General features: G+C 39.4%; 2 protein-coding genes across 11 annotated transcripts in view; both read right to left on the bottom strand.

The window, feature by feature from the left end:
• The window catches only part of SORBS2 (sorbin and SH3 domain containing 2), a 218,344-nt gene that overhangs the window by 6,047 nt on the left and 188,418 nt on the right, over positions 1–23,879 (bottom strand). For all 10 annotated transcript variants that reach the window (XM_062212711.1, XM_062212715.1, XM_062212716.1 and 7 more), the window contains 4 exons: positions 21,662–21,776; positions 21,100–21,228; positions 18,670–18,870; positions 2,284–2,333 (listed from right to left, as the gene is read on the bottom strand). In XM_062212711.1, coding sequence (XP_062068695.1) covers positions 2,284–2,333; positions 18,670–18,870; positions 21,100–21,228; positions 21,662–21,776 — 495 coding nt within the window. The remainder of the gene's footprint in view (positions 1–2,283; positions 2,334–18,669; positions 18,871–21,099; positions 21,229–21,661; positions 21,777–23,879) is intronic.
• Positions 3,958–15,758, bottom strand: LOC133774834 (uncharacterized). The gene is made up of 3 exons (XM_062212722.1): positions 14,109–15,758; positions 11,441–11,635; positions 3,958–7,882 (listed from the first exon to the last, which is right to left on the bottom strand). Exons 1-3 carry the CDS (start codon positions 14,511–14,513, stop codon positions 7,637–7,639), a joined length of 846 nt encoding a protein of 281 aa, XP_062068706.1. The 5' UTR covers positions 14,514–15,758; the 3' UTR covers positions 3,958–7,636.

The raw sequence follows: 23,879 nt of genomic DNA, 5'->3' as shown, positions 1-23,879 counted from the left end.
GGGTACACAATTTTACACCTGCAGGAGACGTCAACCCTGGGTGGTATTTCCACTGCCATTTTTCTGTTGGGAAAACTGACTCTGCTTGGGCTTCTCAGGACTAGGCTGAGTTCAGCCAGGCACTTCTCCAAGCATGCACGGAGACCGGCCTATTTAAGGCCACAAACTCCAGCTGTTTGAAGAATCACAAGGCCCTGAGAACTAACAAATCAAAACTGGCAGGGACTCCTACTTGGTTTGTGTGTGACGAAAGCCAGCACACTTGTCAAAATGTACTTACCATTCTGATTTAATTAGACCACAAAACAAAACAAAAATGAGACTTTTGGATTCATAAACAAACCTTCTGGAAATCTCTCTCTGTGGGCTTTTAAAATCAGTGCTGCACGACAGGAAATGCAGCCGAATTACAATTAAAAAAATGCTGTTTGGAAGGAGGTATTGGTGAGATGAACGATGGTGGTGGGGGCAGGATGCCTCAAGAGGTTTGTTTTTTAAAATAGGAACTGCTGAGCCAAGCTGGAACCTCTTTCTGTAACTTGCACCTTTCTCTATAATGTATTCACCAAAGTTCTGAATTGTAGCAATGTAACGTTATGTCCTTCCTTGTAAGCAAAACCTGGTTTTTTAAGTGAAAGATTAAGTAACATCCCATGACTGCCAGAGCCAGACAGAAATTTAATAAAGAATGTTTCTTAATGTCCAAAGCAGGACCTTGAAAATGTGCTTTCGCCCATTTGCAAGAGCTGTGGTTTCATAACAACCCAAATGACCATGGTCGCACATCACAGACAGAGGTGTAACGTAGCATACTGCTCCCTTCATAGACTCCTTAAAAGCTGTTGAATGTAATGCATTGGTTATGAAACAAACCTAAATAGCCATGGAATTTACATTTTTGTGGTGTGATCCTATCATTGTCTACATCAATAAGAGCACAAAAACCTTACAATTCTAAGATATACTTAAAGATTTCCAATTAGGAGACATTCAAGGCTCCATTTCTGACTGTGCTCCGTGAGAGATGGTTTCTGAAGAGCATGCTTTCAGCTCTACAAGATGGAAGAGGGCCAGCGCCGTGGCTCACTAGGCTAATCCTCCGCCTTGCGGCGCCGGCACACTGGGTTCTAGTCCCCGTCGGGGCACTGATCCTGTCCCGGTTGCCCCTCTTCCAGGCCAGCTCTCTGCTGTGGCCAGGGAGTGCAGTGGAGGATGGCCCAAGTGCTTGGGCCCTGCACCCCATGGGAGACCAGGAGAAGCACCTGGCTCCTGCCATCGGATCAGCGCGGTGCGCCGGCCGCAGCGCGCCTACCGCGGCGGCCATTGGAGGGTGAACCAACGGCAAAAAGGAAGACCTTTCTCTCTGTCTCTCTCTCTCACTGTCCACTCTGCCTGTCAAAAAAAAAAAAAAAAAAGATGGAAGAGGGATTTCACGGTGATGAAGGCACCTGGCCGCGCACCAGGAGCAGCCAGGAGGATGAGTTTGGGTAGCTTGCTGTGTTCCAGGTGAGCAGTTAGGCTGCAGGTTCAATGTGTGTGCTCAGCTAAGCCAGGTCAGTTTAGGAGCACAGATCCTACTTCCAAGGGTCCAGCTACTAACTCCAGAATGCACAGTAGTCAAAAGGAAGTTGACTTCTGAACATCTCCCATGGGCAACATGGGGTTAAAAAAAAAAGATATGAAAAAAAAAAAAACCAAAAAAACCAAAGTCTTAGAGATGATGTGTAGTATCACCAGGAAAATCAAACTTTAGTTTCAGGATAGAGGGAGAATTTGAAATGAAAGTTTGAAAAGGGATTTTCCTGGTGCTGGGGGAAACACTATGTAACTACATGAGAGAGTGCGTTAATGTTGCCATTTTCAAAAGACACTGAGAGCACACAACTTTGACTTGTCATTAATATCACTTTGGGTCTACCTTTACATTTATATCTGCTTTATAGTGCACAAACAAGGGTAGAACTTGTTTTGTCTTCGAAACTGTAGCTGGTAGTTACAGTAGACCAGAGAAAGAAATGGATTTATAAATCTCAGAAACCACTGTAACACTATCAGGTTTTCCTTCTTTATAAATGAAAATAGTCTCTAAAATAATGTTTCTTTTTAAAATTAGCTTCTAGCTCTGTCATGAAAGATGGGACCACTACAATTTTTTAAGGAAGTCTCCTGTTGGTTACTTTGGTCTTTTTCACTCGTGAGGTTGTACTGTCTCCCGTCTTGGTACATCCACTGCCCCTTGGGTCAAGGTCAGTCCTGAATTTAGGAGATAAGAAGGATACTTACGGTTCCCCCCCACCTTGAATGTTTTCATGAGTAAACACAGGACGCTGTGGCTGAAATGAAATGATTTTCAATGTAATCAATGTTTAAACTGGTGCTAATTAAAAGATAACTTGGATAATGGCATGGTACTTTTCTTGACATTTAATATTTCCTGTTGTAAAAAACCAAGAGGAAGGAAGAAAAAACCCAAAAAGGATTTCTGCAGGATCAATATTTAAAGTGTTTTGAAGGGTATTTTGCATTAAATCAAAATAACCGAGGTTCAATGTTTTGAACACATCTGCAATCTAGCCTGCTCAAGATTTAAGGACAAGTTGGGGTTCAGTCCTATTGATTTTTCAAAGGCCAGGAATATGGCAAGAACACAGACATCAGACCACTAGAATAGAAGGTGCAGACACCTTCCTACAGCCTTGTGCTGCAGTGTGTTTTCAAACAAGCAGAAAAAGAGCACATTTAGCTTAACAGGACGTCACATCCATTCTTTAAACTCGTCCTTCACTGACAACATCTTCACGTACAGTACGGATGAAAAGATCAATAGGCAAACATCCCATGCTACATTTGAATTAACATTCTCTGTTCTCAAAGTGGAGTAGAAACATGCAGTTTTAAAAAGAGAAAACAGAGAACTTTAAGTAGAATGCAACAAACAATATCCAGGTAACACATAACATTTTACCTTAGAAGAGAAATATTGGTAGAAATTCCCAGTGCACTGAACTCTCAAAAGAGTTTCTTTTCTTTTTAAACTAAGCATCAAGACCAGTATCTGTAATAGATACTTATAATATTGGAAATGACAAGCCTTGGCATCCCACAAATCCACATAAATATTTCAATGAATGAAAGTTAATGTGTTTGTTGAATATTAAAACTCAGTATGATTTATATTGACTACCTAAATGTTACCTGTTAGAGGAAAAATACATACAACTCACTCATGATACATTTCAAAAGCGTTCTTTTCTGAGTGATAGTTACAAATGACAAAATCAGAGTTTGCATGGAAATTATAGAAGCATGACTATGGAATTACGTATCAGATCCATGTCCTTAGACCTCAGGACCAGTTCTTGGATTTCTCTAGTTACGAGTGGATATCTGATAGGATGGAAGTATTTTCCCGCAAATTTCACATGGAAACTCTCCTGGTCCAAGCTTAGATGGGGAACTCTAGAGTTTCTTTCAGTTTATGAGTCTATGATCGTCCTCAGCCCTACATTATTTACCCACTCGCTTCCTATCTAAGCTGTCCTTTTAGCATGAGATTAAGTACTTACATTATGAAAACATTAAGCTTTGACTCTATTAATGAGAAGTACGTACTAACTGTATTCTTAGCAACTTACTTAAAAGTTTGTGCATTGAACACATAAACTTTAAAGGACAGGATTACTGGATACCTGCATGAAATAGTTTATTCCTATAAATAAATATGGAATTATTAACAATGTATTAAAAATATAAGATATATTTGAGATTAAGACTAAATTTTTGAGCCATTTCCAGTTATTTAATTCAATATATTATTAAATGAACTTAACTATATAGAGGTATCCATGAGCCTGTATCCTATATTTCAACTTTATATATACATATACCTTTTATACAGAAATAAGGTTTATATATATCAGCTGACATTAACACTATTTTCTAATTTTTCAGTTTACTTTTTTAAAATGACTAAAATAATGCTTCACATGTGTCTATATATCAGTTTTCTTATCCATTAATCTCTTTTGTTTTTGAAGATTGGTCTTTTTTAACTGACATAACTAACAATGCTATAAATATTTTTTGTACTAAGAGCCATTTTGTTCATTTGAACTATTCCTTAGAATACATTCCAGGGAATAAAATTTCTCACCAAAGAGTATGCTTTAAAGCCACATTATTATGAAAATGCTCATGTTAGTGACTCAAAAATCCTGGGAATAAAAATTTTGCGCTTTAAAAAATATACACACCAAGATAGCTATAGTTCTCTCATGAAAACAAGCACAGTACTATCAATGCACAAAGCTATAAATCACAAAATATTATTTGCTCTCAGGAGAGAATGTTTTATAAAATATATCTCATTGTGGTATAAAAGTAGTACGCCTATTCTCAGGTATTTAAGCCATCCTAATATTTCTAAATTGAGTAGAGGTTTTATATCATGACATCCAGTGCTTGCTAAAGCAGGTTGGTCTAATTTCATTGCTCCTTTATGTTAACATATGAATGCAATTTAAAAGATCAAATTGTTCGTTAAGTTGCTCATGTACTTTTGAAGTCTGTATATATCCCTTTAGTTCTCATCATAATTCTTACCAGTGTATTTCCTTCAATTCAATCCAACTTACAAGTGAAAGGACCTATCCCAGTGGTGCTTAGGAAAATTGGCTATTGCTGGATGCATGCGGCTCCTGGAGAATTCCACAGGCCTCTAAGTCTCAGGAACTCGGGCTCCTGGGCATGTCAGTTAGCAAGAACTCAACTTCACTTGCCTTTCCCAACATCTTTCGCCCTCCTTCAAACCCCACCTCCCCTTCCCACTCCAAGCCACCAGTTTTCTGTACTGTTCCTGTAATGAGGCCAAAATCGATCACAACTTTGACTAGTTGAGTTGTGCCTCCCTCATAATGACGAGTTTTGGGGCACGTCTAAGCTTATCTGTCACATGGGTCCCCTTCATGTTAACGTGGATAACTGGGAGCCAGTTTTGTGGACAGATGACCAATTATTTGAATTAGTATGTGAATGAGTTTGCTTTGAAAGCATTTGGCCAGTAGAGGGAGAGATGGCATGAGCAGTTACTTATGAGTGCACATTTGTATCTTTCTGTTTTTGGCAATGGCTACCCCATGAACTTGGGGGTTACCCCTCAGCCTCCTAACTTCTAGAATCCGTGAGTTGGACAAGATGATGATTAAGCTTGCCCCTCTCAGGGAACCCGTAAAGGAATCCACATTTCCACAGATAGGCTTCCTCTGCTCTGTAAACCTGCCCATTGTTAACCTTGCACAATCGGAGAGCTGAGACAAATAGCATTTGCCAGGTGATTCTCACACTTCTTGGTCACATAAAAATAATAATCGTAATAATTCAACCTCATTTTGCAGACTAGGAAACCAAATCCTAAAGATACTGGATAATTTCTTAACATGACAAGTTAGAAAGAACCAGAATGATAATTTTGACTTTCACTATGATGGAATAGACGGCGTAAACATTTACTTGGGGGTTTAGTTACTTTGTCCATTCAGCAGATGTTCATATTCTGTATGGGCATTCAAGAAAATGACTTCAGCCTGCTGGCTTTTGCCTTTCCTCCTTGGTGATAAAACTCAGCGGGCAGACTTTTAAGACGTGTCTGCACCCTATCGCCATCTAGTGGTGAGAAGTGGCAACAACAAGCTGCAAGCTGTTTTTGGCCTTTGATCGGTCTTGGCAAATGCCTTCAACCTGGACTAATTTTGAAATATTTTAAAGACAACAGAGCTACGTGGAATAGTTGTCCATCTGTTTTTCTGACCATGTTCTTGCTTCCCCACGTTTGAAATTTTTGAGAAGGAAGCACCAGTGTTTTCAGTTTGTGTTCATTTCTGTTTTTACCACCTGCTCAGGCATTTATATTCCTCAGATCCTCTTAGCTCGGTGATAAAAATAGAACAATGTACATCCGTGACATTCAGGGAGGCTCCCATGAACTGTGAACTTAAGGCTGTTTTCAAGTCAACACATCCCAAGCACTGTTGGTGGAAATGTTGAGCAAGGACTGTATCACGCTTACATTTCTGCGATGCGTATCAGGACTATGATAAAACTTAGAAAACCCACGAAGCATCCTGCCATTTTTTACTGGATCTTAAATATTTAACTTTTTCCTTAGCAATGTGCTAATATTTTCTTTCCTCTTTTAGTGTAACCTTTTAAGTACACATCAAAAATGGAGACAGAGAAGCCATGTATTTTAAACACGGACTAATTTTCACTGCAAGAACCAACCACAATCCACTGTTTGCAAGGAAACTGATTTGAAATCTTCTTGAATCTTTGGCATCAGTAGAATGCATACTTCTGTTTCTCAGATGGTGAGATGCAGGCTGCCTGAGAGCATCCATTTAGCTCTCCCTCTACAGATGCATCTTCAAAGGGTGAGTGATCTGTAGCATTAAATAATTCTTAAAGAGGGGCTGATTGTTACTTTAAATCCTAACATATACAGGTCTCTGCAAGTGCTATAAGCAGTTCTAAAGTTCGTTCGTTGTAGTACTTGCCACATAAAGTTAGATGAAATAACAGCACCATGTTGTCTTATTTTTCCTTCTTAAGTAGCAAGGTTAAGTAAAACTTTGCAAAATCTAGATAACATAGAATATTTACAGGCCACACAAACGTGTAATCTAACATGTAAATAGGTAATGTAAAAATGTGGCAAAGAAAAAGCTGAAGGTGCCCCATCTTGTTGACCACGGGAATCCATGGATGGGCTTTCTTAGCTGTGGGGAAACCTTTCTGCTTGTGTGGGCTCTGAAGGCCTTCAGATCTCCACAAACTGACATTCCCCTCTCTCTCGGGCAGCACAAATCCCTGAGTCAGCAACAAAATGAGGTCTGCCTGTGCAAGGCAGAAAGCACAAAATGATATAAACACAGAGCAATATATACATTTTTCAAAAAAATAGGAAAAATTCCGTTGACATTGAGCCCTTAAGAACTTGCCATGCAGAACCACAGCTACCCAACAGAGCAAGCAAGGCCAAGCTAGGGTCCATCAAAACAACAGTGGTGAACTGAACCCTGTCTTAGGCACAGATGAGAATTCCTGAACTCCTTGGTTTACTTCCTCAGAATTGAGAGTGCCAGTTGGAATCCACTCATTTTAAAGTACTGTGGGTGTTACAGAACTAAGGACTTAAAGGGAAAGTAAGGTGGTCTTTAAATTTAATCAAAGTTGCCAAGAAATTGGGAGTAGACAGTGTGAGAAAAGGGGAGTGGAATAAATGGCACACACATCAGGGAAACAAAATATTCCAAGACAAGGATCATGGAATTTAAGAAGTCCAGACGAGCTGAATGACACAGAAGCAAATATTACTGGAAGTGTATGAGTTCAGTTTACAAATACAAAAGATTTGTCCTTCGCATTAAAAACGGTGACTAGAAAGCAGTGACTTAATACAGAAACACAGATGGACGTAGAAAACAGCACACCACATCCTTACTTGTAGAGTGGGGAATTGGATCACGTCTTTTGGGGGTTTGGAAAACACACACACGTAATAAGGAAGTGCATTGCTCAAAGACTTAGGGTAGGAGTGCTGTGCTGATTCAATTTCCTAGCTCATGGGCAGTTGGTCACTTCAGCACACAGAAGGGTGCAGCCAGCTCTCCTTGACTGCCAGTGTCCTGCAAAGACACCCATGGAAGAGAAGAGGCAGCCCCTGGAGAAGGAAGGTGGTCGGGACAACAGTGACAACGTGAGGACACTCTGACCCTACCCTGTGGGAACCGCCGAGCCCTCTGACAGGTGAGCCGCAGGATCTCCTAGACATCACTGGGCTACGAGGAGGCTTACCCAGGACAAAGAGCCCGCTTTTTAAATCAGCCTGGAAAAGCCAGAAGAAGTTAGTTAGTTCTCGGCTCCCTCACACAGCCTTCAGGAGTTTTTCTGCTTTGTCTTTTCCATGCACACACAGCATGCCAAGCTCCCGCGTGTAGCAGAGCAGGTTCACAGTCCGCAGAGAACTCCTCTGGAGGCTCCGTCCGTGGCCACAGCCCAGGCACCAGCTGCTACTCCCAGGCATTGCCGAAAAAGGTGTGTAGAGGGAAGTTGGCATCGAGAGGATGTCTGAATGCAAAGTGGATGGCCAAGACTATGTCTAAGACATGTTATGTCTTTAACAGGCTGCTTAGGTTCTTAGGTTCAGGAATCCCTCAGATCCGAACTGGTTTTTTTTTTTTTGTGTGTGTGTGTGTGTGTTTATTGAGTAGGTACAAGGTAGGATCAATTTGCCTTATTAACTTTCATGGAAAATGTAAAACACTGGGGGAAGGTTAAACTTTCTAACAGCATACATAAGAAAATGTGGCATTTTGGGGGAAAATAGTGAACCATAAATTGAATACTGAATATGGCCTTAATTCAAGCTTGGTTGGTTTGGTATTCTTTTGAAGTAAGATCTTTAATATGACAGTGAATAAGCAAGCCTTCTTGTGTGTATATTTTATTTTCCTTCCAATAGCAGATAGGATCTAGCAATGTACTATTTGATATTTGATTTGGCTTGAAGAACTTTAATAAACTAAAAGGCTTTTTAAATAAAAGCATGTGGTTTTCTCAACCTTCATTTAGAAAAAATTTATTATCATTAGTAATGATTGACTTCAAATCCACAGTCTGATGAAATGAACATGTTTGGAAGTCTTGCTCATGGGTTGTGGCAGAGATTACAGCCTGATGTTCTCCAACATCCATCTTCTTCTTTGTTCTCAGTCATGGGACCCCAGTTGGTAGACCACGGCCACTCTGAATAAAGACTACTTTTTCTGGTACCTAGATGTGCTCATGAGATAAAGTCCTAACAGATGGGATATTGGCGACTTCCGGGAAGTGAACTTCATGGGAGAAGGCATAACTGCCTCTCTGTTCTCCTTCCTGCTTAGAGTCGGGAAGGGACAGCTGGAGCTGCCATCTTGGACGACATGTGGAGGCTTCTCACTGGGCACAGCATCTGCTCGGTTCTCTGGGCTGGTGGAGCCACCACACTAGTTCCTGAAGTCCTGCGTTTATGTGTAAGGAAGCTATGTTTCTACTTTGTTTAAGCTGTAGTTACTGAGTTTTCTGGCACTCCCATTATCTGGACCAATACAAGGGCTCTAGATATCAGGACTCAGAAACAGTGATGTGGATAAACAGCTGGGAAGAGCATATGAACATATGTGTATTGGGGGAACTGGGGCCTAATTTCAGGTTATAACCTGTTCTCAAGGGGCTCACCCTCTGATGGACTTACTTTGGGGTGATGAGACTTCCTTGTGGGACCAACAACTGAGCATCTTGAAAAACACCCAAGAGAGAACCTTTCTCTTTCTTCATGAGGTACTTCCACTGCAACTTGAGTCCACATCCTGTCTCTTTTATAAAATATTCTCTTGGAAGGAATTGAAAGCTTAGCTTACAGAAGAGTTGAGATTTATTTTTTTCTGAAAAAAATGTTATTTTAAAAACAGATGCTCAAAAGCCTAGGGAAGATATTGGATTTAGATTTATATACAAAACTCGTAATTCATGTACCATTCAGTTTTCTGTAATCTGTAGAGCAGTAGTAAATTTTACTTTTATGAAAGACTGTGGATTGCATATGGCAAACTATTGTCTTGGAAAATATTTTAAAGGAATGAAATTGCATTGAATTAACATTGGTTAAGTACTCAATGGTTGATAGTTTGATAGAAATGTTATAATGATTTCATACGTATTATTCCTACTAAAATAGTGTTACAATTTAATTTTCTCTTTGCTTTCAGTTCTAGGTTGCTTTCTTTCTTCATAAAGATCATAATTTGCAACATTAAAGAGATGGAAAAAATAGAAAATCTTAAAGAACTGAAATTGGCACAGTTTGTTACTGGGTCAAATCGGAGGTAATAATAATGGCCTCAAATTTGGAGTTGATTCAACTTGTATTTGTATTTCCAGGCATGAATAACTTTAGCCAACTTACATTCTTTTCTGTAACTAGAAATATAGATTTATAAGGCTTTAAAAAACTCAGTGAGATTAAAAATCAACATTTCCTCTCAAATATAATTTAAAACAGAGACAAAAACCATTATATTTTTCTGGAGTTAGTTATGAGGACACTTCAAAAAGTTCATGGAAAACGGAATTAAGTTCTACTGCAAAATGATTTTGAAATCCATGCACTGTTTTTTAATAATACATATTTTCCATGAACCTCATGAAGCTCCCTCATAGCTCATGTAAAGTTATTAAAGAAGTTTTCAAAGACATTTATTATGGATACTTCCAGTCTTTCATTTGCTAACACTTGAAAACTAAGAAATGAATAAAATGAGCTTAGTTTTTGCAGATGAATAGACCCTTTTTAAAATCCTAGTTTTGTCCTTGATACTACGATGGTGGTGATTCATCTGTCTCTGTACATTGGAGAACTATGGTTCTAAAAGTTACTTTCCCACTGATTAAGCTGAAGGAAAAGAAAAAAAAAAAAGAATATGTTGGCCTTAACGATAAAACTAGAGAGGAAAAAGGAAAATTCGTAGACTTAGGTATTATAGAACACATTTTTAAAAATTCCTAGTTATTTTCTGCTAGCTAAGATAAATACTCAAAGAGCAACGAGTGCTGGTTTTTAAAGCATCCCAACTTTTTTTCAAAATTCCTTTTCACACCTAAGTTGAATCTGCATAGATGGGCTACTGCATTGGATGGATATGGTGACAGGGAATTCAAAGACTGTGTAAAGGCCATATTTCAGGCACGGGTGTGGCCTTGTATATAAAGTGGGCTGTATCAGACCCTTAATGTTTAGCTGAGCTTAGAGACTCCCATCTCATGCTCAAAAACTTGAACGTGGGGGAGGGCTACTATTCTGTGTCCATCGCCTTTTGTCTAAAGGAAAAAAGAGCTGCCAGGCTGCCAAGTCCCAGAGATGGATGCTCTGTCAGCTGCTACAGAGAATCATCTTGCTGCGGCCTCCTTAACCTCACTCTGCGGAAGCAGGGCTCAAACACGTGCATGCCTAGATCATCCTGCCACAGTCTTGGAGGAACCTGCTGATGGGCGGGAAATGACGGGAGGGCACCAGCCGACCCAGAAGTGCTGGAGGGTGACCGGCACAAACCTGAGAAGCCTTTGAATGGGGTGGATCTCATGTTGGCTCTCAGCTTTCTTTTTTAAATCTAACGATGTCATTTTTCTCATGATGCAAGCTTTAGTTTATCTGCGATCTGAGTCTAGCTGCTATGTAACCTATCTTTTATGTGTTGGGGTAGAGGCCATGCTGATGATGTTAAAAGTTAGTGATCAGTATTCACAGAGCTTTTCAGATCTTGTAAGATGGGGCAAATCCAAGTGCATAGGTCTAGTTTGTTAAGTTCACTTAAAGACATGCACTAAACCACACTCAGGATGCAGCTACCTTGGAGTTTGGTGAATTGATCTCCTGTTGGTAAGAGTATTTAGGGAGGAGAGGTGGAGAGTAGGGCTGGGTAGGCTGAGAAAGTGTGGAGACCAGGTCAGAAACAGAGGTGAAGGAGGAGTGAAACGGAGGAGAGGAGAGCAGACAGCTGGGAAAAGGTGCAGTCGTTCGATCTCCCGGAGAGAATGAAGATGGCTTAAAGATCGAGGGAAGACAAGATGTGATTATGCTTGGGTCCAGAAAGAGGTTACACGCTTTTCAGAGAATAGCCTTCAAAATCAAATCGCTGTCAAGGTAACAACCCTGAGAGTGACATTCATGAAAAATGTTTGCTTTGCAAGCAGGAACTTTTCCTTTTGAATTTGATTCAAAATTCTCAATTCAAACTACAATCAGCTTCAGTTTTTGGATATACGTGCTAGAGGTGAGAACAATTTTGTAATATATTTATATGATAACTTCTGAACACAAAGGAGAAAAGTATCCAATTTCAGGAAAGATCCCTTGCTTTTTGTTTACAGAGTAGGTCACAAATGTCAGCATGTCACAAAACTAGGACAAATCAGGATCTGTGCATGGTGTGAGCTGGCTGTCCAGTTTAGTTCCGGGTGAGTGCCTCACCTGGGGACTGCCTGCAACAGGCAAAGAGTATTTCCCGCAAGCCAGGCCACGTGTCTAAGCACGTCCTGAAGTTGATTAAATGAAAGGGAAACTCTGTTATGGAAATGGTTGACTTAGAAGTTTCACTTACTGCAGGGGATTCTCTGTTCTTGAGCAGTGCTCTTGCTTTACACCAACCCAGGTGTGGCTGGGTTATTTTGAAACAGGAACCATGGAGGAAAATGCCTTGTATGGTGGCGTAATGTGACCCATTCTTTTCATCTCACGATTTCAGTATTTGCCAGTAACTACATTTGCTCGTTAATGCACAGGAAACACACGTGGGAGATTTAGTTTGGCTTCTAAGAAATTCTTAAAATAGCAACAAGTTTCAGGGTATTTCCCCTCTGGGTGAGGAACCAGCCAAGCCTCAGGATTTTCTGGGTTGTGGGGTTTTGTGGGCACTGGCCATTATTTATCCCCGAGGACACTCTGTTTAGGTCAGGTGCCTTTATATTAATTATTGCTAAGGTCTTAATTTCAAACTAGGGGGTTTTGAAAGCGATTTTTATATTTAAAGAAATCATGGAGGCTATACTGAACCTATTAACAACTAAAAAAAAAATAATGGAGGAAAATGAATTCATGGTGACATAATGGAATCATTGTTTTTATTTGCTAATTTCAATACTTGCCAGGAATTGTCTTTGCTTTTTGAACTACAAGATAGTCATTTTGTTTTCTTTAAAGACAGGTTTACAAGCTAAGGTTTCAGAGGATGTTCTTCCTTTGTTGATTAAAGCCATCATGCAACTGATGATGAAAAATGGAGATACAAGACTCAATTCTTACATAGATTCCTACCTGAGGAAAATGACCTCTTCAGAAAAATCAAAAGGGGACAGACTGGATTACAATTTGATTTCTCTTCTTCGGCAAGGTGCCATTTATAGCAAAGGTATGGTGTATGGTTTTCTTATTCTGGAAGTGGACTAATCTCTCCATGCATCAATCTCTGTTAAAGTGAGAATAATAACCTACTTTGCTAGTTTAAAAAATTATTCATTTTTATTTATTTCAAAGAGGGGAAGGAGGAGGAAAGGCTCATTCATCCACTGGTTCACTCCCTAAATGGTTACAACAACTGAGTCTGGGCCAGGCTGAAGGGAAGATCCAGGAACTCCTTCTGTGTCTCCAACATGGGTTTCAGGAACCCAAGTACTTGAGCTGAGCTATCATCTGCTGCCTCCCAGGCATGTTAGCAGGAAGCTGGATTGGAAGCAGAGGCAGGACTCAGGCCCAGGCACTCCAATATGGGATGCAGGTATCCTATGCATCAGTTTAACTTGCTGTACCATGATGCCTACCCCACCTCACTGGGTTTTGAGAAGGAAATCTGTAGGGTTCTGCACTATGGCGTAGCAGTTAAAGCCGCTGCCTGCAGTGTTGGCATCCCATATGGGCACCAGTTCAAGTCCCAGATGCTCTACTTCGGATCCCGCTCTCTGCTGTGGCCTGCGAAAGTGGTAGAGGATGGCCCAAGTCCTTGGACCCTGCACCCACGTGGGAGACCTGGAGGAAGCTCCTGGCTCCAATCAGCGCAGCTCTGGCCATTGCGGCTATTTGGGGAGTGGACCAGCGGATGGAAGATCTCTCTACCTCTTCTTTTCTTTGTGTAACTCTTTCAAATAAAACATTACAGCTTTCCTTTCCTTTTTTTTTTTTTCTTAGAGTTCTTAGAATAGTAGGGTAGTAAGAGCTCAATTATTAGATATGATTATAAATATTGGAATATTGGTGTACAAATTACAATAACTTTTAAAATACAATTTATATTCCTTAAGAAATAATGAGATAATGGAATTCTCCCCTATAGTTACTCTTATAAGTTCTAATATATATCTACTTGTACATAATATACCCTTTACTCCCTGCTTATACTATGTATTTCTTATAAGGAAACCTGCTAAGGCAATGTCAAAGTAGGTGTTTATTAATACGATCAATTGTACTAGCTAATTTTGGTAAGACTGGTTAGTTCTGCAGTAATCAGGCAACATTAAAATACCTCATTACTGGTTTTTGCTGCATGGCTGTCTTCTTTAGGAATCCTAGGACCTGTGGGAGTGGCTACTGGGTATTTTAAGTGGTTGGGGTTTTCCTCTTCTTCCTCTTCAATGTGCAGGTTTGGCGTCAGCTCTGTACCATCTGGGATGCACCACAAGGCATCTGGTTCATGAGAGTCTTGAAGCCCCCTGCTGATGCCCGGCATGAGCCCCTCCCAGACTTCCTCCTCTTCCTCTCCAATGGCAGGGAGGGTGACAGGCAAGGCGCTCACAGTGGTGCACGCAGAGGCCACAAACTTATCACCCAGGATTTCAGGCACTTTCTTAGGGTCTGAGAAGCCCCTCTTCATTTGCTTCAAATCCGAAAACCTGTTTGGAGCTGCCTTTCTGGGATCCTGATGTGGCATTGCCTCGCAAGGCCGGGCTGCAGCGGAAGTCAAAGGTAACAGAGAAGGCGGTGGTCGGGCAGGTTCAGATGCTGCAGGCAACAGGAGGGGAGCAGGGGGCTCCTCCTGAATCTCCAGGGTGCTCTCCTCTGGGATGTCTGCCTGGGCTTGGTCAGCCGATACAGTTAAAGCACTAAACTTCTCCAGTTCATACAACAAGTTGTCCAGGAAAGACGACCGTGTGGGGGCCACGTAGTTTTCTGGTGGATGGGTGCATGTTGGGGACAGCCACCTCTGGGCACATCCCTGGAGAGCTCCTGGATCTGAGCCAGGTGAAGCTGTGTGCTTGGGAGGAGAAGCTGGCTCATAGGATGCCAACTTAGAAACAGCAGGGATTGTAAGTTAAAAATAAACCAAGAAAATAAGAATGCATTGAGACACAGAGAGCAATGCAGAAAAGTTGTGATAGTGAATATAAAAATAATTGTTTAACACAGATTTGAAGATTTTTCTGAATACAGAAAATCACTTATGTTAATTAGAAAAGTTGCTTAAAAAGCGAAACTCTGCTAGTTTTGGAAAGGGTCTTAAGTGTCAGATGACACAATAAAGGCTTCATCGAGATTATGAGGACAGACAGTAAAACCTTAAGAGATGTAATTGAAGAGTCTACCTCTTTTGAATAATGCTTAAAAGATATTATGGGTTCTAGATACTGATGTAGTAGTGTAAGTGATTCTGAAGGAATGTTAATAGATAATGAGAATCAACAGTGAAGCTCTGTTTGTTCCCTGAACACGTTTGTTTGTTCTTTCTTCCTGCAGTAGTGCCCAGCCTTTTGGACTTCCGCAATTAGCTCACTTATGTTCACAAGGTGATTATCACATTTGGTGTAATAAAGTATTTAGGTCATTATACATTAACATCTTCCTAAGTGACTAAGTTCCAAAAATATTTTTCAAGAAAAGAAGCCCATGATCAGAATGAAATGGAACTTACATGGCTCCTGCTTCAAAGTTAAACAAACCCTAAAACCCCAAGTAAGTGTTTATACACTGAAGGAGATAACTTCTGTTATGACTTCCATTCTCCCTCAAAAGCTTGACATTTTATGTAAACACAAGGAGGTAACATTTATGAAGCTTAATCTCCTGATGTAAAAAATGGCTGTAGGACTATACTTCTGGATATATTAATATTCATAATGTATTTTGATCTTTTACACAAAACAGTAAGTTTAAACTCTTATGCGAATTCATCAAAAGTAATTCTAGAATGCCACCTGTTAACATTCCAATATGTCTATTGGTCCCTCCTGGGATAGAAGACAATGCTACATGCTCTACAAATGGGGGGTCATTGCTGCAGGATCCGTGCTCACACTGAGGACTGGCCTCAGAGAGGCACAAAGATGACCTTATATTTCAGTTCTTTGCAAGTAGATGACTGCGGCTTAGAAAGCAAAGCTCTTTGAGAAAGATTCTGCAGATATAGCTTCTTGTTGATTGTTTTAGGACTATACTTCACACATACAGCTGCCACTCTTGGGCCTCGGGCTGTGTAAGAGCACAGTGTTTTCTCCACTTAACTTGACTTCTGTGTCTTACAATAAGAATGGGGCACTGGCTGAATATTTTTTTTCAGAAAAGGAAATTATGATATCCTGTCAACACAGGAGGGCATAAAGGGCACAAAGTGTCACAAAACTCATGTAAGCATCTTAATACAAGATTTGGGACTCAAGGTTGCTCATAGCACCTGATAGCAAGTATGCTTTGTGACTGGGTGGACAGCAACTCTTATTAAGTCCTGTAGATGTTGACTTTTTAACTAAACATGAATTAATCAAGATACATTCCGTAGTCTACAGCAGTTCCCTTATGGGATAGAGTTCTATTTTTTGCTTTTTGTCATGCAACATGAAAGCCTGTGAAATACATATAAACCAAGATCCTTCCATTTCACTTTTGCTTTCTCTCATGGACAGAAATATTATGTAGATGGAAAAGAATGATCTTTAAATTCCATTATCATCACTGCTACCAATATCACTATTACTGCCGTAGTCAGCACTATAACATGTTAATAAGTTACAAGTGCTCAGCTTTACAATGGACTTGTTATGCTGAAAGTCAAGGTAAGTAACCTGGAATACCTTTGATATAAAAATGAGATACTTAGCTTGTCTTCCGGAAGTATTAGCATTGAATTCTATTGTACTAAAAGAAAAAAAATCATAAGCAATATCAACTTACATTAGTCTCCCCTAAAGTGGAGCTAATATGGCAAGAAATGTGATTTGAAGGTGTCAAAGAGTGATTCGTAAATCAAGTCCCTTCTTCTGTTTAAATATCAGGTAGAAAATAGAATGGATGCATTTAGAGCATTTTTGTGTGTCACTCTATAGAAGTACATGTTTGTCTTTCTGAAAATGGTTGTTGCAGCACACTGAGAACTTTCTTCCATTGAGCCACTGGCATCACAGCGTGGCTTACCAGTTGGCATGAAACTGTTTGCTTCAAATTATGGACTTAAGATTTTCCTCATTTTTTCCATCAGTGAGAATAAGGCACTAATTAATGAAATGTGTGCATTCTATTTAAAATCTGATTTTAGGAAAAAAATGAAAATATATTTAAATTGTATTTGTAATGAAGATTAAAACATTGTGACCTACAATATTGTCATTGCTAATTAGGGCACATGAAAGAACTTTTGAAATGTTAAATAAACCTTTGTAGAACGTGCTTTTCTTCCCTATGTTTCATTTCCACTCACAGGCACTTCTAATTTATCTAGTAATTCTTTTCTGTATTAATGAAGATTCTATCTTTTCTCTTTATCAGGAGAAACTACCAAAGGAAGAATGCTGATCTCTTAATGTTATGCCTTGGAAGTGAAGTAAATATACTTAAGAGATTCTGAAAAACGTCGTAACCAAACACACAAAACTGTATGGAATCAAATTCCTCTGTTACCCAGTGACAGCAATCGGCCACAACAGAAACCCAGTCTTCCAAGAGGATCAGAAGAAATAAAAAAGTAGAGAATTAAAAGAAAATGCCTCTCTTAAGATAGTAGCTTCTTGGATCACTTATTTATGTACAATTTTTCTAAGATTCATTGTCAAGGAGTAGTTTAGGTCACTGGGGTGCTGCCTTGCAAAGGTGATTTCACACTTCAGCAGTCACATCTGATTTATGGCTCCAAGTCAGAGTGCTGGATGCTTTCATTTTCTATGTTTCAATCTTAATTGATACGTTATGGAACTTAGATTTCATTTTAATCTATTTTTTAAATGTTGGGAAATACTTTTCTGATATTTTAGAAGTAATAACTTAAAGTTTTATACTTTGAAGTTAGTGTAAGGAGAAAGAAATCCCTAAATACCATCCAGTAAAAGAAAAACATCACATTGTGAGCAAAGAAAGTAGAATAACCTTTTCCAATTAGTAAATTCAGGAAAGAGATTCTGTTAAATTACATAATGAGAACAACCACTGACTTTAGTTACTAGCTTATGTGAAACAGTAAAACTGAAACACAGTTGTCCTAAAACCAATAAAAAATAAACTTGAGGACTTCTGATAGTCCACAATATTTTCATTCAAATTGATAATTAAACTTACAAGCCCTAATTTAAATATTTTGCTCTATTTCTTATTCCTGTTTAAAAAAACCCCTGAGACTTTTAGAGAATTTGTCAACTAATATCCATTTGTTCTTGGATACACCATTCTGACATATAGTATTGTATGCTGTATATTGATATATTTGTATCCTCTAATTATATGCATATCAATTTATATATAGTCTTGTGATACAAATAAAATTTGCATACATAAAATCAAAGCAAATCAAGTTTCTGAAAGTAAATCCACAGCAATACAAATACATATCATATAAGGTTTTATGAAATGGTTAATGGTTTCTTTCTCTGAGTATTTTAACTTGAAAATGGAATTAGCAAAATCCAACACTAAATCTTTATGCCAGTACCTATTTGAGAAAAATTAAATTACATTGGTTGACATGGCAGTCACACATGTAGAAACATCATATATAAATTCTTTCTTTGCACCAGACATGATGTTCTCATCTAATATCCTAACATCACATACTGGTGATCTATTCCAAGTCCCCAATAGTAAATAGATATGATAGAATACCTCCTTACCTTATTTGAACTTAAGCTGTGTATTCTATCACTGGAGTAGCTGTGGGGTATTGGAGGGTCAGGGTAATCCTCAGGACCTTTTGTGTTCTTCTTGACGACTTCCACATAGGACACAGGGAAGATGCCTTGTCTGTTGGTTCCTGGAATTTTACCTTCGTACCAGTTTTGATCAACTCTCTTAAGAAGAATAACTCTATCTCCCTGTAAAGAAAATTAGGAAAATTATATTTCAAAGGCATATAAGTATAAAAATACAATTTTCATTTTTTTAAAAATGTAGTTTTTCTTTGGGAAAAGTTTTACACCTCTAGATTTTGTTTAATCAGGGGAATGCAAGGTCCTGGTGCTTACTAGCAAAATACAGGATATCTGTATATATGCAATGAAATCATCCACTCATGACATGAGCTCATCCCTCAAAATTCTTGGTTAATGTGAATGGCTTGTATATGTGCTCACTAGTACTGTGTGGAATGATATGTGTAAGTCATTTCAAAAAGCAGAAGAGTTGAACAGGTAATGTCCAATGAGAGTAGCACCATCCTTTCTCTGATAGATTTGATGGAATGAGCTTCTGCAGAAAGATTTAGAAAGCACACCACAGCTCAAGGTGTCAGTGTGTCTAAAACAGGTTGCAGAAATAACCTATAGAAGGGATAGCATAGAACACACACTGCTTTCTTCTTTAAGCTACATGTGTTACATACTGACAGTAACTAAAGGAATTGGCACAAAGGTAGTGCCTACAGTTTCTATAAGCTGTAGCCATGACTGACACCCCCCAGGTCTGGACAAGGACAGCGTAACACCAGCATCCATTCTGGTTGGTTGGTGGCCATGTACTACTGGTCATCATATATTTGAATAGAGCCCTTGGCTTTTGTGAAAATATAAGTTTCTACAGTTTCTACTACTGCTGTCTGCAATGATCAAGTCAGTGCCACAGGACCTAATTTGAGAAAGAGAAAGGGGGAGAGAGAGAATTCCTGTCTACTGATTCATTCATCAAATGCTCACAATAGCTGGTACTGGGTGGAGGCTGAAGCTGGGAACTCAAGTCTCCTATGTGGGTGGCAGGGACCCAACTATTAGAGCCATCACCTGTTATCTCTCAGGTTCTGTGTTGGCAGTAAACCACAGTCAGGAGCCAGAGCTGGGAATCGAATCTGATGTGAGACATGGGCATATTAACTGCAACACCAAACGTCCTGTCTCCCAAGTTTGATTCGAAAGCACACATGGTCCAGAAATAAGTAGGCAATTATTGTTAAACAGCAAAAGTTTCAGCTGCTTTCGAAGTTTGGGCACCTGCACCTGCTAGGATGATAGAAATGGCACAAAACCAACAGCTCCAGTACAATAAGCAGCCCTTCTTCAGGTGCTACTCCAGGTAAAAGTCCTCTTTTGGTCAAAAATGCTAGGTGACTTATTTAAAGTATGTCTGCACCCCCAAGCAGAACATACTAAGGGAAAGTGAATCTCTCCAAATCCTAAAATTGCAGATTTTTAAATGGCTATTGTGTGGTCTGTAAGACGCGTTGGTGAAGGCTTTAAGTAAAATGTGAAACAAAGACGATATGGCACACACATTGCTGTCTGGTCTCTCTGCTGAGTGGTACAGAGAAGATGGCAGAAGACAATCAGTGGAGGATGCAGAGTGAAGACTGAAAGGAGAGAATAGGATGAGGTCCTGCCAGTGGCATACCTGTAGGATTTCTTTTTATTGAGCCTGGCTAAGGATTTTAGCAGAAGGTGTGCAGGTGCCAGAATTGCCCTAAACACCTTGTATTATTACCAACTCTGTCTTGTGGGCAGAGCAGTTACCTTAAACGCTTCTCACTGTTTAGCAAACCATAAAATATTTCATTGATCATTCTCAACTCCGTGCGGTAACAAGATGAAGGAGAGATACTAGAAGTGGACAGGCTGCTAGTGGGTCAGTGTCAAGGCCAAGAGCAGGATGACCAAGGAAGAGCCTGCACAGAGAGCTCCTCTCAAAAGCTCCCCAGAGAGGAAGGCTTCTTGTTACATGATGACCATTACTTGCTTTCAAGATAAGGAAAAGTGAGCTGTGGGAATCTCATTCTTAAAAGATCGACTAATAGGGCAGCAGAACAATCATATTTTGAAGTGTGTTTGAATGCGTTTCCTTTTGAGGCTCGCACATGTATGACTCTGAGTTCAGCCTGAGGCACCCTGGGGAGAGCAGTTGGGGCTAAGTCCCCGAAGGAAGCTGTGCGTCCTACAGATTTCCACATTTCACCTGGAGGGACACAGGGGCCAGGAGGCAATGGGGACACTGGGCAGCCTTCAGGAGTTGTTTGTAGAATATGGGGAAAACAGAAATGGCTAAGGAGGAGGATAACTTATTTTACTTTTGAAAACATACAGTCTCATCAAATGCACTAACGAAGAAAATAGCCAGGCTACCTTTCTCAGTGACAGCTCCACGTTTGTGTCTGCATTGAAATTGTATTTGGCTATAGCTTCTCCGATCTCTCCAGGCTGGGCCGGGGGAGGTGGTCTTGCAGGCTGTGCCTTTTCAGGAGGTGTGAGCTTCTGTGAAGGAAAACGATCATTGATTCTCTTAATTTTAACAAAGTCTCAACATATAGACATGTGCCTTCTTAAAAAAAGTATTTGAAAGGAGAGAGAAAGAGAGTGTTCCATCTGGTGGTTCACTCTCCAAATGCCCACAACAGTCCAGACTGGGCCAGGCCAAGATAGGAAGCAAGAACTCAATCCCAGTCTCTTACGGAGGTGGCAAAAATCCAAGTACTTGGGCAGTCATATGCTGCTCCCATGGGCTGTATTAGCAGGAAGCTGGAAACAGGAGCAGAGCTGGGACTTCAGTTCAGGCACTTGGGTGTGGGTGTGGGCATCCCACGTGCATTTAACCACTGTGCCAAATGCCCACCCCGGTCATTGATTTTTGAAACTTTGATGACTTTTGAAGCCACATTCATTCGCGAGGGGAGGGGAAAGGCCATACCTCTACATAGGAGATGGGAAAAATGCCCACTCGTCCATGGTGCTCTCCCTCATACCAGTTCTGATCAATTTTCCTGAGGATGTAGACAGTATCTCCTTTCTTAAATGATAACTCCCTGGAACAGACACGTTTAAATAGGGTTTATTGATGTACAGCAATTCTTAAGATCAATGCCCACCCACAGGAAATCTCATTTGTCTGGGAAATGTGCTTCTAATATTGAAAAAATCCATTGAATCCAGTGAGACATGAATTTTCCTTGCAACTTCTTAGAATTCACATATAATATTATGTTAGAAGTGATTTTAAAAAGAACAAGTGTAAACATGTCTGATATAAATCACAAGTAAATTAACATGAAATTTAAAGGAGGGGGCAGACTATTGTGATCTAATGCTCAGTTGCTAGAGAAGCGCTGTGAAGCTTTGCACATGATGGATTAGTTTTGTAATGATTTTTTTTTTGTCCTGAAGCTAGTTAGCTACTTATCCACTTCTATCTTTCCCTTTGATGTGCAGAAGTTTATATTAAAGAAAAGAAATTTCATGAAGCCCCAGAACAAAAGTGCCAACACCGGGAACATTTTTACTTGTGATTTGTCAGGATCTGTGATTGACAGATATTTCAGTAGGATATCCTGATAAAAAATTTGAGTCACAAGATATAATTTTATTTTTCAATACAGGATAATGATAAATGTTTTAAGTCCAAAGGCACGCATAAATACTTGTTGTCTTCCTTATAGCTTTTGGTTTTAAAAAGAAATATTTTCAAGACACTTTTTCCATGTTGGCTGTTTCTAGGCAGATAGTAGGTACATTTAGGTAGTTAACGAATTTAAGTTCTGAAGACTATTCATTTTGAATAACTCATGCCTAATTTATCAATCTCATTATGTCAGTTTTTCATGGCTTCCTCACCCAGGTTTGTTCATGATATTGCCTCCAAAATTTTAATTTGATGGAGGGCAATTAGTTCATTTTTCCCCAAGAGTCTCCATATATGCCTTCCTACTCTCAAATATTCTGCTTGGTTTAGTCCATAATTTTCAGCTGGGCCATTTACTAGTTCAGAATATATGAGGTAGAGCGATTTATTTCAGGTGTAGACTATTTCTCACTGATTTAAAGAACTGAAAATTACTGTACATTAAAAGAATCACTACACATTTATAAGTGCTTAAAATCTTCAAATTGCAAGGGCTTTAACGTTTCAGCAATCTTACAAAGACGACTCCTACAGCTTTACATTCAAATATAGTACTTCCCTCTAATGTTCACAACCCAGTAACTATTTATTCTAAGTAAGTTTTACTTCTGGATGGAACTGTTTTTAAATGTAAATTAGATGTCTACTTTTTTTTCCTTTTACATATGAAATCATTTCTATTTGTATGGATTACATTTAAAAATTTGAAGTCTTTTTTTTAAAAAGAGTCTTAACTGTTCCTCATCTCAGAGTTAGAATTTCTGAGCCCCTTATAATACGTTTGTATTTTTTTTGTGCTTGCAATTTTGAATCATGACTGGTGAAGACATTTGGAAATTGCATTTTATGTCTTCTCCATATTTAAAAATTGAGAAATTATGGTTGGTGAGTTATATTTGTTATTAATATTTCTTAAATTTTACTTTTTCTTAAATTACAATTAAAGGGAAATTGCTTTTAAAACAGATACATCTGTCTCTTGTTCACAAGTTGTCAGGCATCAGAAGCACTCGTGTCTAACTATGACATGAAATGACTTCAAATGTGACTGGTTCTTCTGTAACTACTGCACGCTGGGTGTGAGCCTTTTCAAGCCGCACGAGTTATCTGTCATGTTGATTTCTGTGTTACATAGGGAACTGTACTTGGGAGGATGAACAATTGCTCTGTACATTTGAGAACAGAACAAAGAGGAATCTGATGAATTTGCAATAAGATCAATTTATTTATAAGAGAAATGGTTTTTCCTACTACGATTATAAGATGACTTCTTTAGGTGGTTATTTAATCTACTTCACTGAAGAGTTACTCAATTGGTTTTTGTGGCTTTACAAAGACTTGGCCTTGACCTTGAAGAAAGGTGGAAGTGGTGCACACAGCCCTTGTGAAAGGCTGTGCCATTTGTCCTTCCATGCAAGGCTAAATTGCCCTGAGTCTCTGCTGGCTTGGGCAAGGGCCAAGAGGTGGCCCACGGAGGAGGGTGAGGGGCGTGGCTTTCGAAGTACATAAA

Source organism: Lepus europaeus, chromosome 16 (genome assembly GCF_033115175.1).
Source record: "Lepus europaeus isolate LE1 chromosome 16, mLepTim1.pri, whole genome shotgun sequence".
Classification (NCBI taxonomy): domain Eukaryota; kingdom Metazoa; phylum Chordata; class Mammalia; order Lagomorpha; family Leporidae; genus Lepus; species Lepus europaeus.
The sequence above is the reverse complement of the archived record's forward strand: the minus strand, read 5'-3'. Positions and strand labels throughout refer to the sequence as shown.